Source organism: Aulostomus chinensis, chromosome 2, assembly GCF_037954235.1.
Source record: "Aulostomus chinensis isolate RoL2024-O1b breed Wild chromosome 2, RoL_Achi_v1.0, whole genome shotgun sequence".
NCBI classification, from domain to species: Eukaryota; Metazoa; Chordata; class Actinopteri; order Syngnathiformes; family Aulostomidae; genus Aulostomus; species Aulostomus chinensis.
Window position 1 is genome coordinate 20055044 of NC_141321.1, and position 18324 is coordinate 20073367.

Consider the following 18324-nt stretch of genomic DNA (forward strand, 5'->3'; position numbering starts at 1 on the left):
AAAAACAAAGTAAGACAAGAAAAACTGCACAAGACAACTTCAACAGTACATTTTTAAAAAGAGAAATGAAAGTAAACAGTTAAATTAGTTTACAAAAGAAAATAACTGTGGACTTCAACGCCTCTTAAATAATTCCTCAGTAGTTGTGCGTATTGCGTCACTGACATGGGCGTGGCAAACGATGTGAGCAGCTCGGGATCTTCGGCTGAAAACAAATATGCGTCGTGGGCGGACCGAGTGGGGACTCACCAGCCAGCCGGCCAGCCGAGTGACAGCAGAGACAGTTAGCCTGTAGTAACGGAAGACTCGAGCTGTCTCGCCACAAGTTTAAAGGTTTTCTAACTGTCACAAGAGAGTCATATCGTTCGGCGACGACACGTCGTGTCTAACTAGAGGGTGTCCGGTTTCCTCACTCTGAGGAATTGCGATGCCCTCTGACTTCATCTCACTTTTCAGCGGGGACCTCGACCTGAATTCTACCAGATCCTTGTACTCCACAGGTAGCGACAGTCCATCTTTCTTTTTTGACGCTTTTGTTAAAGTTTTTTTTTAGTGATGACTTGTGTTTTTCTAATTACCTGTGTGCGTCCATGTATTTTTGTTTGTGTGTGTGTGTGTCCGTCTGTGTGTGCGTGCACGCGCGTGCTCATTTGTCCGGTCTCACTTACCTCTTTACCGCCTAATGTCACATGCTTGTTGATAATATTCTGGAGATAATCCTTTTTTAATTCTGAAGGGAGCAGAAGAACTCTCCCTCTCTCTCTCCTTTACTGAAGCCCTCAGCAGCTGCATTCACACCGGTCAGACCAGTTTAGTTTTTTCCCGGACAGGCAGCTGAAAACAGGGCTGTATTATCTGTGGGTAGTTTGGATAGGCCGTCAACCCTCCCTCCCCCGGGCACCTCGCTGCCCCAGAGACTGGTTCTAGTGAGGCCGTAAACATAAACTGTGTCATCACTCTTGTTGGGGTTTAAACAACCCCTCAGGTTGGAGGTTGGTCAAGGAGCAATGCCTAGTGCTGTGCTAGAAATGTGCTCCACTTCAAAACTCTTTCATTTCTAAATGGGAAAAGGTGAAAAACAAACTCTCCTAGTATGAATTAATGCTCTGCTGATGAGTTTATCTTAGTTGAGGGTGCACTGACTGTGTGAAGTAAGAAATGCCAGATGATCGAGTCATCATTAACTTCGAGTAATACCTTGAAGCTGGTTGGACTGTTGTTGAGCTGTGACTCAATACATGCTAGTAGAGAAAACTGAATCATTGCTTTATAGTCCAGACTTTGAAAAAACAAACAAACATCTAAACATGTTAATCTAACCAAAGTCTAAATAACCTACTAAGATAATGCAGTTTGGAATCAAGTTACTACGACTTGTATTCACTTCAGTTGGATAATTTTGATAATTGATGATAATAAAAAAAAAAGAAGAAGAAAATCCAACTTCAACAGCTGTAAGGGGACATACCGCCACCTAGTCAGGTCCAGTCAGTTTTATTTCTATAGGGCTAAAAAAGTTAAATGACCAAATTGTTGTCATTCAAACCATGTGTCAGTTAGACATCTCAAGAAAGATAATTTTAGCCTGTGTGGGGTTCAGGGAATAGCAAGGAAGAACAACCTCTCTACAACAATGACTGACAGGATAAGAAGGTTAGTCATACTACCTTTTGTCATCAGGCTTCTGGTTTATGGGCACCATAAAATGTCTCTTCATCAAAGGGAAAAAAATGTTTTACCATAAGGTCTATCAAGTTCCATTAACAACCGTAAAACTTCAGATAGCAAAATAGTTTTTTGTTTTTTTTTTTCGTTTCGTATTGACACCCACCCAAAGCCTGGTCAATCAGTAACCCCCTGGCTGCCCTGTGTGTAAACTTTGGCTTAAATAGCACTATTAATATTGACTTTGCAGTGTTAAGCAAACTTAACGGCATACGCTTGAAAATACTTGATTGCATTGAAGTCTTGTTGATATGATGATGAAAGGAAAAAATACAGTTGAGAGGAAACACGTGAAAAAGTTTGTACTATGTTGTCTTTTCTACCATAACCACGTCAGTAGATGGACTCTACACTCACACGATGTCCTGGAAGTGAAGGGGATATATTTTTTTGTACGAATTAGAAAAGAAAAGATTCGTGGCGATAATGAAATTCTGAGAAACAAAAAAGCAAATTTGCTAAAAGTTTGCTACATTTGCTTGGTGCCCCCCCCCCCCCCCTTTTTTAGAGTATATGTGCAAAACAGGGGATCGAAATCCCTCGATTGAGTAAACTCAAATCCACAATTTCCTTGACTGGCCAGCTGTTTCTATTGCAATCGTCTTCAGGGATATTCCCAAATGTTGCCATTATCTCTGGGCAGCCTGCAACACAGTCAATACTAGCTGGGACAGTTACAGCTTGCCTTAGGCCTCAGTTCCATTTTTCGCAGGTAGATGCCTCTTCTTCTACTGTTTGTTTTAGCCACAGCCATGTATAACATCGCCTATATTGCCATCATCTGGCGGCTTTACACAACCTAAAACAAATGAAGGACCACACCTTATTCACTTTCTCTTTTTTGCAAATCTTCCACAGTTGGCTTAAAATTGACTAAACAAATGGAAACCCAACTTTGCTTACTTGCTAATAAGTCTTACAGTGATTCAAGTAGTTTTTAGTAAGTTGGCCTACCGAACTGATTGTGTATTATTTAAAACACGACTGTTTTTTTGCTCTTATTGTTAAGACAAACATAATTTTCTCAAAGATTAAATTCAGTTTGTGTCCCAACAAAAATGAATGCAGTGATGCTTAAGGAAGTGGTGTGAATTCACCCCCTTACCAGCTTTTGAATCTCATTGATTAATCATTAACAGTAAACAAACCCTCAGTAAAGAGACAAATCTGGCTCAGGTCAAAATATCACCTCCTCTGGTATTTACTGCACACTTGTGACTTTGTTTCAGCTGTGCAATTCAACGTATGAGTGCTTTGACCTGAATCGTGTGCTGAATTGTTCCTGTCTTGTGATTTTTCATAGTTTTGTTGTATTTTACACCAAACAGTGTGGTGGATTTTAATGGTTAGTTACACAATCCCTCTCTCTTCTCGCCCTGCTTTTTTGTTCTATTTCTCATGTAGTTTTTACACTTTTATCTTTGACTTATGGTAATACTATTAATCCTCTATTTATAGACTTGTTTATGATGAGACACAATGTCTGTGGATAGAGGAAGGTGTGCTTTGGAATGTGTTGTGTGGAGTTGACAGCCAACCTCTGTAGTTGTTGCATTTCTCCCGACATTTCCATTCTGAGAAATGAAACAGACCTCTGTCTTCAGTTTGGCCCATTTTAAGTTAGCATGTTAATTGTGTCCATGTAGGGGAAGCAGATCTTTGTTTACCCTCAAGCAGCCGTATAATCACATTATCTGCTGTTGAATGGAATTAATTTTCTGGCTAAATGTGGAGCAGAGAGACTAGTGGCAGAATTTATTCTCTGTATATCAAGATGGATTTCTGTTTCATCAAAGTGCTTCAGAGACGCTTGTGAGTGGTTGTCATGAATTCCTGTCACAGTTTGGACCCATTCGATGCCTTCAATTGTGGACAAAAGTTGTTTTCTTTAATTCATATTTCTGTGAGGTGTGCACACTGTTTCTGTCTGGTACAATCGTGAAGTGTCAGGGGGCCGCGGCGCCCCAAAGCGTTTGCCGATAATTTCCCACTCGTCCGTGAAAAGCCCAAAGCACTTGTGAGATCTAACATCCAACCCTCGTGTTTCTCTCCAGAGCACCTGAAGTAAGACATTAAATATTGAGTGTGGTGAATCTTGGCTGGCAGGCATCTTTCCATGGCTAGATGAGAAGCAGGTGTCAGGAGCTCATAACTTCAGAGCGTCAACACTACCAGGGTATCTCTGGCCTGCATGGCAAATTGATACCAAAGCTGTTGTTGTTGCTGTTGTACTACAATTCCTTATTGGAAAGAGCAGTAAATGCATATAAAGTAATTTTGTACAGCATGTTTATACTTTACAATTGTCTCATAAATCACATTACAAAAGATTGTTAACCCACTCAGTTTGTTTTTACTCTCTTGAATGCGTCCAACCAGAATACAAAGGTGATCCTATATACCCTCCATTAGAGAGACTTTGAAACTCAGTTTTTGTTGACACTTTTCCACCATTGTCTCAATTCAAGTCATTTGGTTGTTTGAATCTTAAAAGAAACAAAGAATGCTTCAAAGTAAAAAAGTTGACCTTTAAGGCCTGTACTCTTGACTCTCATCTTTCTGTTCTCGCTGTAGCAGCTTTTGTTCTGCTCTGTCTTCTGAGATTCTCGATGGATTGTGGAAGAAATACTGAAGTCCAGAATTTCTTAAGTAAAAAAAAAAAAAAAAATCATACGAATGACAAGTGACTCAATAATTCCCCAGCATTTCAGTACAATATTGTACGTTGACTCAGCAGATTTGAATTATTGAGTGAGTGACTTCTTCCCTCTTTAGGTTTGGGTTTTTAATCCAATTAAAATCAGAATATCAGGTTCAGTGTAAACCTACCAACTGACTCGTGCTTCATTAAACTGTCACACTGCTAACTCTTGTACACAGAGGTGTTCCGTAAGGGTGTCATTTTTACACAAAAGTCATGTTTTAGTTTTGAAGTGGTAGATTGGTCTGTTTTTGTACCAAAAAAAAAGCATTGCTTATTTTTTTCTGTTTTGAGTTAACTGTGGTTTACTGGGAAAGCTGTGACCCTCTGTGAACCAACTATTAACATGATGCCAAAAGATCTTAAGGGTTTGCCGTAATTACACTTGAGTAATAAACTGAAAATGGAGCCAAACTTCCTGGATTTTATGAAGCCTTCAAACCATAGCTACTGTAAATCTGCCTTGGTCCTGAAAACCTCACAGACCTTTTCACCTCGTGTTAAGGTGCCCTGTCTTCGTTCAGTTTCAAATCAAAGGTCAATGATTGCCCCCACATCATTAATTTGTAGAAAGTCTGCATGTTCTTCCCATAGTTCGCTTAATAACGTGAACTTGTTTAGGCTGGAATGACTCAATCAAATTGCATAATTGCATTTGATTGAGTCACTATTATTTTGTCAAATTCGGTTTTCCTCTTGCCACTCCTGCATATGAGCACAGAGGTTTTTCTTTTTTCTTTTTATGAGTAAAGACTACGTCATAAGCAGAAATGACAGTGTTCATTTCCCACCATCTCAGCAAGCCCTAACTTGCTTGACTAACGTTTTGACTGAACTGCTTTTTTCTCTCCTCTACTTGGAATGTCAACACAGAACTGAGAAACTCACTTACCAAAGCAAGTTTTTCGGAGTCTTTTGTCAGCATTCGATGCATTTGACCCGTCCATGCAGAGGAGTGGGCAGCCTCAGTCAACTACAGGGGAAGAGCTCTGAGAGTATTATTCTTGGGGCATTTATCTCAAAAAATTTGCATAGATGATAGGAGCATCTGATTTTACACCACAACTTGTGGGTATGTTTGTTGTTTTTCCAAGCACAGGAACAAGCACTGTTGGCCTCTTTTGGCCTATTTCAGGTGTCTTTTGGGGGAAGGAAAAGACACCTACTCAGAGGGGGAATTTTTTTTGAGGCCTCGATAAACTACCGAGCAGGTACTAAATCTCACTGATCCGACCAGACTCATAAATAGGTGGGTTGGTGCTCTGCTTGTTCTGTGTTGGAGCTGGAAATATTGGCCATGATCATCGTCAGCTCCTGAAGTTGTTTTCCAGTGCTGGCAGAAAGGCTGAAATGGCCACTTAAGGGGCGTTTTTTGAAAATGTTTGTACCGCCTGACTTTCTGTTTTGGAGAACCACCTTGAAAACCATGTTTCTAATTCATAATTTTTTAAGGGACTTGATTATATCATCAGATGAAAAGGGAAGGCGTGAGCTCAGGAATGACAACGTCATAAATCTAAATCATAGAACAACAGGTACTTAGGTAGTTTCTTCCAACTGTACGGGTTGTTCAGTTTGAAGACTCAAAATCAGCAGGTGGTCCTTGGACTTTGTACATTGTATAACACCATTTTTCCTCCTCAGTTTTTATGTTGTTTTTGTAACGAGTTCTTTCCTGTGGAACATGGTTACTATGTGGTTAAAAACAGCATTTTTGTTGGGGAGGTAGGACATTTTTTCTTAGCTTTGCACAGCAGATAAAGACATTTTCTGCTCACATTGTGCGGGACCGACTTTGTTGTGTGTATTGTTTACATGAGGACAACTACCACATGCCTATCAGAGTATTTGTGAAACTGTGCTAAAATGCCTGTCAGATCTAGTAGTAGTATATTAGTAGAATCTAGTAGTTGTATATTTTAGTCGTACTATATTTACATGGATAAAAAGCACCACATGTTTGCTACAATGGCAAATTGCTTCATTTAGATCCTGTGTGCTTCCAGTTTAACTCTTAAATGATCCTAAATAGATGATTTTGGAGTCTTTTTCATGCTTGCAATATTATGCAGTATTTCAGCAAGTGCTGGGTGTTGAGGGTTGAAAATTTGACCCCAACATTTTGTGTCATGTGTTTGTTACATCTCTGGTGTATAAAGATCTTGGGGCTTTGGCTGGTCCTGTTGCTATTTAGTTTTGTTTTGGAGTGGAGAGTTTCCTGAAGTTATCAGCTTTCTACACACCAGCATTCTAACTTGTCTACTGTGAGGGCTTCATGATTTCATGGATCATGTAACTTTTGTGCCACAAATGGTATTCTAATCATGTCCACTGTGATTGTAACTGATTGTTACAACTTGAATGGGCTGTGAGTGTTTACCTCAGATTTGATTGTATCTTGTGAGTTCTGGCAGAAAGTAAATAAACAATACAATTACATTTATGCAAATTTATAGTTAGTGTAGATAATAAGTAGTTTTTCCACTCAATTTGTGTGAATTCTTTTGCAGGTTTAGCCTAAATATGATTGACTTGGTGATGTCTCATTGCCAGTGGGTGTTTGTGTGCTGTGTTGTCACGGGCTTTTCCTGTTGCCTCAGCACACTTTTCCTGTGAGGCAGACAGAAATGCCTGAATTACATTGCAGCTTGTTAATTTATTGATGTGTGTGCATGAGTCTTTGTTGTCAGTCTGGGGGATTGGCATCATCAGATAGGCCTGATTAATTGTTATGTAGACGTCCAGTTCATTCCAGTAGGTGTGTGTGTGTGTGTGTGTGTGTGTGTGTGTGATTATGTGTGTGATTATGTGTGTGTACAAATCTCATAAACTGAAGCATGCAGGTAATTTCAAGATTAGCTGGACTGAGACAGAAACATGCCAAAGACCCTGAGCCAGGTGTTACTGCCCACACCCTGATCTAACTTTCACCATTTTAACAGCTAGTGAGACATTTTCTGTAAACCACCAAGTTCTAAGCAATGAAGGATTGCAGGAAGATGTAGCCAATATAATAATAATAAAAAAGTGCTTTTGCTGGCAAAACTAACAGCTGCTCTATCATTGTCAGTTGGCCTTATTAAAAACTGCAGCTATAAATTCTTCTCTAGCTTCAGGAATATCATTTACACACAATAATTGGGATTTCATACATCCTTGCCGCTCCAGTGTGGTAATTTGCTTCTCTTTCTTCATCAGGGGACACATGATTGAACACAAGAGTGGTGTCACACTATTTCCTTTATGCAATAACAAGTTAAATCCAGTAAACAATGCTGGCCACTATGGTGCTGTACACATTAATGGACCCACTGTTTGCTGATCTTTCTTACTTCCTTTTCTTCAGCGTACCTCAGTAGATATAGTATATATTGTATACAGTATACTTTGGGTTGTCAAAGTGATGCATTGATTTTGATTATTCAGTTAGTTATAGAAGAAATAATGCATTGATTTAGCCTGTAAATGGAGAGCTGTGAGTAACCAGGAGGGCAGCAAAATGCCTTGGGTACATCTCGTCTTGCAGAAATTAAACGAAAAAAATCAAGATCCTGTTAGTCCTTGATTACACTCAGTTGTTTTGTAAAACAATGATGAAAGCAGACAAAAATGTTGCTGGTTCCTGTTGTTGCTGACTGTGGCCTGAGATGCTCTGTAGGGAATATTGGCTCATATGTTTGATTGTTACTGCCATCATTACCTATGAACAATGAAATGTGTTTGGAGTGCATGGAAAATGAAAAAGCCTCAACCTCTAATGTGTTTTCATTTAGTCACTTAATCTTCAAATATGTCAATACAAATATTTCAAATACATTTCATGGTAAACTTTATTATATGATTTAATGCATGCTTACACGTCAATGTCTTAGAGGGACAAGCAGCGTTCATCATGAGATTGAGCGTAGCCTGTGAGGCTCTTAGATGTCATGGTGCATGTGCCATATTGAATGTATCACCAAAGCATTATTTCCCATGAAAGAGTCCCCCAGGTTCAGTACATGTCACACATCTCTACCATGGACTGGATGGTTTGGTGAGGTCCTTGGATCAGACCTTACCAGGGTCGGCTACAATCCTGGCTGACAAGACAATCAAACTTCATTATCTTGAGGAAGTGAAATTTCTAATAAGGTTACCATCGATGGGGGAAAAAAGAAATAAGTATCATCGCTGATTTTCTTCTGCCAGGACTGAGCGAAGCGTGTCGCCAGCTTGGAGGGCTGCACACAGTCTGTCCTGAGCTCAGAGTCTCTGGTGGGTGGCCACCTCACCTCAGTTTCTGATTTAATAGCTACTTGATAGTTTTAGTACATCACATTTATGCTGACTCAACCTTTTGATCCATTCATTCATATATTATGCAGTTGCAGTGTAAATACCTCTTAAACAAGTTTGGCTAGCTTGTAGTCGTACACAGTAACACTCTCACTAAAGTCCTGAAATGAGCAGTAATTAAACTTATCTAAACTGTTTTTCGAGCATGCTCTCTCATCTCTCTATGTGTCAGCGGTCACTCTTCAAGTTTCTCTGCCAAGTCTCACAAATATAAACAAATAAGACTTGGGGCAGCATTCGGGTCTGGCTTTATGACAGACTTTTTTTGTCCAACAGAACACTTACACAAGACTTGTTTGTTAGAGGTCAAAAAGATGCTTACTGTGTTGCTATACGAAAAAAAATATGTGAAGTGAAAATCGCTTCCTCTTTAAATCCCACAATATGACCCATTCAATACTACATTTTTCCAAATGATTACCTATCAGCCACATTTTAGCAATCTAAAAAAATGCGGTTGTGTTATTGCTATACCTTCATATATCAGTGATTGAGATGGGATTTAATATCATTCAATCAATCAAGCAATCATCAACTGTGATACTTAATCGATCAGTAACATTGCACCAGTGCATCATGAAAGCTGTATCTCTGCTACCTGTCATATTTGGGGTATTTGTGCTATGCTTTAGTAGAGGGTGATAATGAGAGGTGGGATTTTAAAGAGATGAGTTAGATATTTGACACCATGTTGTAACGTTTTTATTCTGACAACATTGTGCATTGATAATGCCCAGCTCTCTATTTCAGTAGAACAAGGCTATTTTTACTTTCTTCATTCAGTCAGATTGTCTCACAAGACTTGTGATCACTATCGGGGAAGACTTGTCCTCTGATCTGTGTTGCTATGGAGTCCCTGGCAGCCTTCATGTAGGCTTGGCTGTAAACATTTCAGGGTTGTTGTACATGGTTTGCTGCAGGTGCCAGCTCCTGCAGTGTTTTTTTCTTCTCTTCACTGTATAATTGACAAATGCACAGGCAAGGTGACCTTAATCTTGTTTTCCTGATGAGATTTGATTCAGAAGTTTAATGAATCCATCTTTTATGTCTCTTTAGCCGCCATAAGTTTCAGCCTAAGTTCTGTTGCTTCCTTTCTGTTTGACAAGATTCCACATGACACTACTGCTAACCTGTTGAGCAAGTTGAAGTACGGAAAGGGGTCTGCAAGCACTGTAAACAAGACAGGGAGAGAAGTAGGTAGAGGAGGGGGTTAAATCAGTCACTCAGCCAAAAACCAGTGCCACGCCCCAGGTGCTGGGGCTAGTAAGAGCAAGCAGGAGGAATGTGAGGGAAATGAATGGGAGTGTAAGTCCTGCCATTCACATAGTGAGTGCTTTCTTTTTTCAAATTAAGCCTGCACTTCTTAACCATATAAACTTATCACAAGGTATGGTGAGTATATGACGACCAGTCATATTTAGCTGTAGGCTCCATAAATATCTATGTTCTGATGTGAAACTTAGATGGTTTGTTGTTCGTCCTTCCGTAAACACTGAACGCTAGTGAAAACTGTGTCTGTGTAGCAAGGGAGACAGTGAAAGTTGAATGTTGTCTTCACTCCTTTTTTTTTTTATCAGAACTCTCATCCAAACTAACCACATGAGCACTGTGTCTGTCAGTGTGAATATATTTGGTGCGACTGTAATCCGTCATCATCATGATCACAGACGGGCAGAAAATGAAAGTTTTTCCTCAGTGGTCAGCGGCCTGCACAACATGACTACAGTCTTAAGTGAAAATCAAAACAGCACGTGGTGTGTGTGTGTGAGTGTGTGAGAGTCAGTACGGTTTGTTTCCCGGCTAACAAGGTTGACCATTTATATTTTTTGATGCTTTTCTGTGTGAAAGGGACAGTGTTTTGTCACATGGAAATAAAGAATTGCACTCTTGTCTGCGCATGAGGAAACAAATATTCCGCAAAATAAGAATTTTCGCTTTTAAAATACGTCCAGGGACTGTGGAAAGACTTTGAACAGGCCAGCCAGTGATTCGAGACCACTGCATGGAAGCGAGAGTACACATTTTCTGTCTGTGCGGTTGGCAATCTGTTTACTGGAAGCGCTGCCCACTCAGAGCACATGTTTCTGCATGTGAGCCCTAAGAAGACTGTAGAGTTTAAGTGTAGATGCAGGGGCAGAGAATGTGTTTTTGTCCAGGTGGTGGTGGTGGTGGTTGGGAAGGGGCGGGGTGGGGTTGTTTGTGTGCATGAGTGCATGTGCATGCATGTGTGTGTGTGATTTTTTTTTGTTTGAAGAACTTAGCAAATAGCCAGGAAAGCCACACTTGAACCCTGTGTGTGTACGTGTGGTTGAGTGTAAGCGACATGAGTTTGCTGAGTCCAGATTTAAGCTCCCTTTCTGGGAACCAGCATTCCCTGCTCTTCTACACAGAGCTATAAGAGACTGTAGGGCTTTGGGAATGAAGAGGCATGGGCTGGTTTCAGTATGTCCCAGGTTTGTCTATTGTACACAGCCAGTGGTAACAATGGGAGGGTTAAGTATCTGATATACTCACCGAACCCTGGGGCTCAGCTGCAAGTAATTAAAGCTGGCAGTTGGCAGAGAAGAGAGTCAGGCAACTGTAATGGCCGCTCTAAGTTCGTACCATAATATTTGGATGATGAATCAGGCTGCTAGTAAATGTGTTGTCATGCTGTTGACCCAAGGCTTTCTCCCCTCCCCATGTCCCGTTGGCCCTGAGGGAGGCACAGAGAGGAGAGAGAAAGGCATTGTACCATCCCGCTGCCTGTTTGTAATGAGATCCGCTGTTTATTTAGTATGCAACAATGCCACAGCTTTTGCTTTTACCTCACTAGCTTTGCTGCTTTTTTTTTTTTTTTTTCCCTAGTCCTGTCCATCAGAAGTATTTAGAACCTTCAGTCGTCCTTTTTGAATGAACGAAATGGACAGATCAAGGATGTCCACTGGCAGAGAAAGTATTGTATAATTTCCTGGATCCTCGGAGATAATGAGGACATCTTTAAAGAGAAGATATAGCTTGATTATTATGAGCCTGTATGAGGAACAACTGATAAATAGAAGTGCAGTCAAAGAGTATGACGGAGCTCGGCAGTCCCATTTATTTTATTCTTTTGAAAAATAAATGTTTTTTTTCCATTTCATTAAATATTCATAGCTTGATTTTTATTTATTTGAAGAGAGCAGGAATAAAGATCAAAACCTAGTTTTTGTTGCTTTTTGTGAGATGTAAATGTGATTGAAGTTACAAGCTCCTATCAATCACAGGCCCCAGATTGACTCAATATGAAAATGTATTTTGGCAGTCTGTATGATACCTGCAAATATTATAGCGTTGTTAAAAGTATTAGTAATCTTAGTGCGATGGAACCTGTGATTAACAACTCTACATGGTATTTTCTAAATCTATTGGTAACAGGTCCAGAATAGGATCAAGTTGGTTTCAGGAAGCCTTCCTTCTTTCAGTCATTTCAAGCAATTTGATGGACGTTCAACAATGGCATTTCTAGATATACTGCCAATAGCTACATCACATATTGACAAATATAGCCATCATATTTTTGTCATTGTCTCAGCAGACTAAACAAATGTTTATTAAGTGAATGTCATGATGTGGGGGAAGAAAGGATTTGATTTGTTGCCAATCATAAATAATATCACAATTGTGTTATATTGTGAAGTCATTGAACAGTAACATGTATATATTATTCTTTTAATTTATGAAATAAACATAGCATTTGTACTGTATTTGTATTGTAATGAAATACAAAAAAAAGAGTCCTGTGTTTGTCAATTTTGCTTTTTCTGCAACAGTGAGGTGTTGTGATGTCAAGAAGCTTTTGAATTACAATTGTTATTCTACCTGGCCCGTTACTGTTAATACATGTATCTGCTCCGCCTCTTCTCTCCTCAGAATCAGTGTATGACCTTCTGCCCAGAGAGCTGCAGTTGGCTTCCTCCACCCGGCAGAACCTTAAAGACATGAGTCAAAAAAGTGGCGGAGAGGTGGGGCCTCCCCTTTCAGCTGCTTTAGCATCAGGTAGGATCCTGCTCCTCAAGTTTACCTCTCCCCTTTGAGTAGGACTGATCGTGCCCCTATGCCATCAAATAGAAGCCTTGTAGGCAGGACAGCAAGCCAGACTCTAGGTCTGCTGAGCTCTGGTTTTCATGTTAGTTTCAAATACTGCCTAAGAAGGAAGTTATGTCACTGACATTGAGTCACCTGAATTTGGCTGCTATCTCTACCTGCTTGTGCTCTGTGGCAAACATGGTCAGAGGAATGTTTACTTTTGCTCTGCTGTTTGTTGTGGAGTGTTGCATCAACAGTGTGGAAATGTAGGTCATGTTTAGTGGGTGTAGTATTCAGACCCATCTCCATTATTTATGATATAGACAATGACCTACATACAGTGTGTGAGATCCTGACAAAGTTTATTTTACCATTTTACATACTCAAAAAAACAACAACCTAAAACTACATTTCCACAGTTGTATCTATTATGGCAGAGGTTATGGTGAGCTTTTGTTCTTGAAAGATGATTCACCACTTCTTGGCTACACTTCTGTGGTGTCTTCAACTCTGTAGGAAATGACATCTTCAGCTTAAAAGTGACACTTTAGACTTCACAACATACTGGCATGCTTCAGAGGAAAATGTGTTTTTGGTGGATGCGTCATATTTAGACAGTTGTTCAGATATTTTACTGCTCATGCCAAAAATGTTTTTGTTTAACTGACAATTGGATTGTTTGATTTAGGCCAACATTCAACATGGCTAAAGAATAAAGATGTGCAGGAGAAACTAACACAAGATGTAGTTTGATTTTTATTTAAAAAACTATGGTTAATTGGCAGCATTAAAGAAAAGAAGAGATCCAGCTACACATTGTCAATAGGTTCCAGCTTCTGCTGGGCTTTGATTTGTGCAAGTTACTGCTAATGAAAACAAAGCATTTAAAAATAATGAATTAATTTCACTGATAACCTTTTTACTGCAGAATTTGTCTTTAGCTGCTAAGTCAGGAGAAAAGTGAAGTACAGTTGATATTACATTGTTAGCTGTCCATAACATCACCTGGCTCATATCACTGCTGTTGCTTCTTGCTTTTGAAGTCGCAATTTGATTTCATGTATTTCACTATGACCTGCAGTGTAGAGCGAAAGAAAAAGACAGGAAAAAAATATTATTTTAACTTTTTTTTTCTGTGTCAAATCTTTTCATGGCATTCTTGTCCTGACATGATTATACATGAGGGTAAACACCTTAACCTTCTGATCATACTGATAGCAATAGCAGTGACAGTACAGCACAGCAGTATTTCTTCATGGATTCGGGATGAAATTCTTTGTTCTTGGTATGTTCTCATGTGTTCTTGTGTCTTGTTCAAAATGACACCTGCTCCATCCATTTCCTGTTCCTCTCTTTCTTTTTGACTGTGTGTTTTGCAAACTAATGAGTCACAAAACAGTCCAGAATGTCAAAAGCAGTCTAACGCCTTTTTTACAATCTGCAATTTAACCACACTTTTCCCCATTCTTCATCCAGCACAATGTCACTACTTGAATGCTTTTTAAATTACAGTGAATGTCAGCATGCTGGAGCAATATATATTTTTTTCACCAACAAAATATCTTGTGTTAAAAAAAAAAATCTGAATAAATTTTTTTCTGTTCAGCTCTTATTGCTCATCCGCTGTCTCATTTTTATTCCAGGAAGTTCCCTCTGAAGCAGGGAGTGTCTGCATATAAAATGGTCTGCAGTTCTCTGCTTCATAGGTCAGAAGCTTGTTTATTTTGTCTCTGTGGCTACGCTCAGTCCCAACAAAATTTTCTGAAGTTAAATAGCAAAAAAAGCAAACAAAACGAAAATAAAAGAAATGAAAATACAAGCTCCAATAATTGGCATGCATCATCTTGTAAATATTACTGTTTGGACTTCCCTCTTTATTTCATCAGGTTTTTTTTTTTTCCAGTTGAATATCAACAAAAAAGCTACTATTAAGGATAAATTAATTTAATCTTTTAAATTTGTCCTTTTTTTTGGCCCCTTTTTGTTACTATAATTATTATGCTTCATTCGCCTGCAGTTACACATCTTCAAATATCATCAGCACCACACATGCACAGTGGGGTTGGGCGATCGTTCATGTATTCACATCAGCCAGTAGAGGATCACCAGAGGGTGGTGAGAGGAGGAGCGCTAGCTAGGGGGAAGAAATACGTCTACTGTTGAAATGTTTCATTATTATATTATCATTATATTAACAACAGTAGTCGTAGAGTAGCTAATTATTGTTTCAAGGATGAATAACTATTAAGGTATTTTTGACTTTGGATTTTATTTGGATTAAAGATTTTGAGTTGACATGTTGAGTGTGTGTCAGTTTTTGGTGTGACAATACCACAGCGTCAGGTTCCTTCAACATTATCATCTTTAATATCACAAGTTGTATTCGGTAAACCTAAGTACTTTTAATGAGAAGTCATCTTAATATCAGCGTAGGAAATATTATTAATAATTGGCACCGGTGTAATGCACACATCAGGTCCAATGAAAGGGGGAAATTTTGATTGGATCAACAATTAGGCAAAACACGGACAAACATGAAGAAATTTAGCTGCTTTAGTGGGACTGCTAGCCAGCACTGGTTGAGATGCCTTTATTTACTGTCTAATCGTTTGCACTGTAGATGCCATGTCCTCTTCTATGACCGTGGAAGGCCCCCGCAGTGCTTTTTCCACCTCTTCCAGCTCCACCAAGCATTCCAGTCCTTCAGCAAATGACCAGAAGCCACTTCACAGTAGCAATGTTGACCCGGATGACAGCAGAAGTTGCAGAGCCGTACCAGAGTTTGTTGGTGCAGATGGCGGGAGTGGTAACAGCAGCAGTGAGCATGGAGGAGGGAGAGGTGTAACATCCCAGGAGCCGCATCACCAAATGACTCCATCAAAGCGCCGCACAGTCCTGAACATTTCTCCACCTCCACAAGACCTGTTAGATGATAGTCGTATGTCTTGTCAAGAAGAAACATCGCTGGACTCGGAGCAGAGCAACAGCATTTGGATGGATGACTCTCTCTCCAACTTCAGTATTATGAGCAGTGTCTCATACAACGACAACACAGAGGTGCCACGGAAGTCCCGCAAACGTACCCCCCGACAAAGGCCTGGGCCCAAGTCTGTGCCTGCAGAGGGAGCCAGCATGGATGTGTTTGATGCAGACAGTGCAAAAGGCCCACACTTTGTCCTGTCACAGCTCGGCCCTGACAACAAGACTGGACAAAAAGGAAGGTTTGTAGTTAGTCTGAATATTTTATGAAGCTCTAGTATGTAAAGTTCTTCTGGAAACATCATGTGCGTGTCATGAAGGTGTTAAAGATGGTGCACAGATGAGGTTAAAAAAACAGGGATAGCATTTGTATGGCATCAACCCAAAACAAACCAAAATGCTGTTGCTGATTGATCCTCCAAATCTCAGAAACTTTACCAGTGTGATGAAAACCACTCTTACAAAACATTCTGCCCCTTTGTTTTGACATCTGACATGTTACTCCGTAGTTTTCATAGTCATCAAATCCTTCTGTAATCACACTAAAGCCTTTAATCTGTCACCCATCAGCCTCTTTCTGGTTGATAGTTTCCCAATCAAGCTTTTAAGTAGATCATCAGACTTTGATTTTTATTTTACCATTGTCTTAAATTTCCTTCAGGACAATTACATGCCATACTGATCGTCTGAATAGGTATTATTATTATTATCATTATTATTATTAGGAAATGACAGCAGAAGGAGCTCTTCAACAAACTCACATTTGTTCCCACCACATTTGGACTAAAGAAGAGCGGCTGGATCAGAGAGTAAGGAGGGGCAGGATACCGAAGTACAAACAATGGTCAGCCACAGTGAATCACAGAGCCTCTCTCAAAGACCCTAGGATAAGCAGTGCAGATTAAATAAACAGATAACTCTGAATGTTTTAAGAGCTGGGGATGGAATATGCTTGGTTGATAAAGGGTCTCTTAACTCTGCGTTGCTCAGAGCACCATGGCAGCTGTAGAGCATTTTCACGACGGTTCTTTCACTAATTTTAGATGATAGGTCCTAGAACCAGTTTTACACAAATACATGTACATATATTTCAACTTTTGGTCATGCTGCATTATCTTCCAAACATTAAATAGGGGTTCTAATCTAAGAGGGTAAAGAGTTTTTATCACCACAACACTTGAAAATGCCAGCGAGATTGTCCTGCTTGCAGCTGAAATGTCTAGAAAAAGCTTAATCAGAGGTGTTTGTGTCCCTGTCTGCCTGATCTTTGCTGCAGTTCTCAAGATGATCCTCAGACGACTCATCTCAAAGGAGGAACTCTTTCAATGCAATACCCACAGAAGAGTGAGGGGAAGGAGCTGAAGATCATTGTCCAGCCTGAGACTCAGCATCGAGCTCGCTATCTGACTGAAGGCAGCAGAGGGTCAGTGAAGGACCGTACTCAGCAGGGCTTCCCTACTGTGAAGGTAACCCTCAACACTCAAAACAGGCTCTGACGGTGACCTTTCCATTTCCACAGGCAGCCATTTGTTTGTTTTTCAATGTATAACCCATAAGTTAGTGATTGGGTCATTGCCAGGGCTTTTTTTAGAAGTCTGTTTGCAGGTTTTACTATTGATAAAGCTTGAGTCATCATGGAAAATCTGTTTTGAGAGGGGGGAGGGCTAACAAATAGGCTCTTTAACAATTGGGGTCTCCAGTGGTTAGTGTTAGGGAAATGTCATTGCCTGTCTATGTCTGGGAGAGTCTTGGCATTCACTAGGCATTTCCTACTACATGGAAACTCAACTGTAGTAGGAATAAAGCTGCGAGTGTGTCAGCGGATGACCACAGATTAGCAACGAAGTTAGTATGTAGCCCTGTTTACACTCATTGATTCTCCGAAGTGGAAAGTCATTGTCAGTATGTAGTTGGCTAATATGTTTCCCTGAAACTGAGCCCTGCTTTAGGGATCATAGATATATTCTAATTTGTATAAATGCCAGTGTGGAAAGATAATATTTTTCAATGTTCAACTTACAAAAGATTTATATTTCTCGATTCATCCTCTTTGAACTCTAAAAGTCTATGTTAAAGGCTTATATATTTTATTTTAACGTAAAACAGCTTCAGCTCAGTGTTGCACTACAGGAAAGGGTTCAGGTTTGAAAATGAACATGACTACTCACAGATGATGACAGTTTGACAGACAAGATTTTTTGTTAATCCTTTTCTGCAAGTGAAAATCGTGTTGGTGGCATGAGGTAAAAGGTCAGAGTGGTACTGCTATGTAGTCAAAAAGCTGTTATGACTCTGTCCTTCTCACCATCATTCATGTGTGGGATTGTGAGGTGTGGAACCAAACATGAACGCTGCAATATATCGCAATATTTCTTCTTCTGCTTTAATATTGGTACACTAGCACCGATTGTCAATGTTTTAACCATCCAACTGTGACGGCTATCAACATGCTTATATTTTTCCTCTTCAGTTCCACAGCTGTTGCCATGTATTATATTTAAATTGTCCAGCATTACATAATTTTTCACAGAATT

The 18324-nt window shown here is 39.8% G+C and overlaps 1 protein-coding gene across 3 annotated transcripts in view; it reads left to right on the forward strand.

Moving 5' to 3' along the window:
* Positions 1 to 198: 198 nt before the first annotated feature.
* The window catches only part of nfat5b (nuclear factor of activated T cells 5b), a 32288-nt gene continuing 14162 nt past the window's right edge, over positions 199 to 18324 (forward strand). For 2 of the 3 annotated variants that reach the window (XM_086183452.1, XM_086183459.1), the window contains exons 1-4: positions 199 to 500; positions 12656 to 12781; positions 15432 to 16032; positions 17067 to 17256. In XM_086183452.1, the coding sequence (XP_086039578.1) occupies positions 428 to 500; positions 12656 to 12781; positions 15432 to 16032; positions 17067 to 17256 (990 nt within the window). In that variant the 5' untranslated portion in view covers positions 199 to 427. Of the gene's footprint in view, positions 501 to 12655; positions 12782 to 14454; positions 14518 to 15431; positions 16033 to 17066; positions 17257 to 18324 lie in introns of those variants that run through there. The other variant, XM_086183467.1, reaches the window with a different exon arrangement.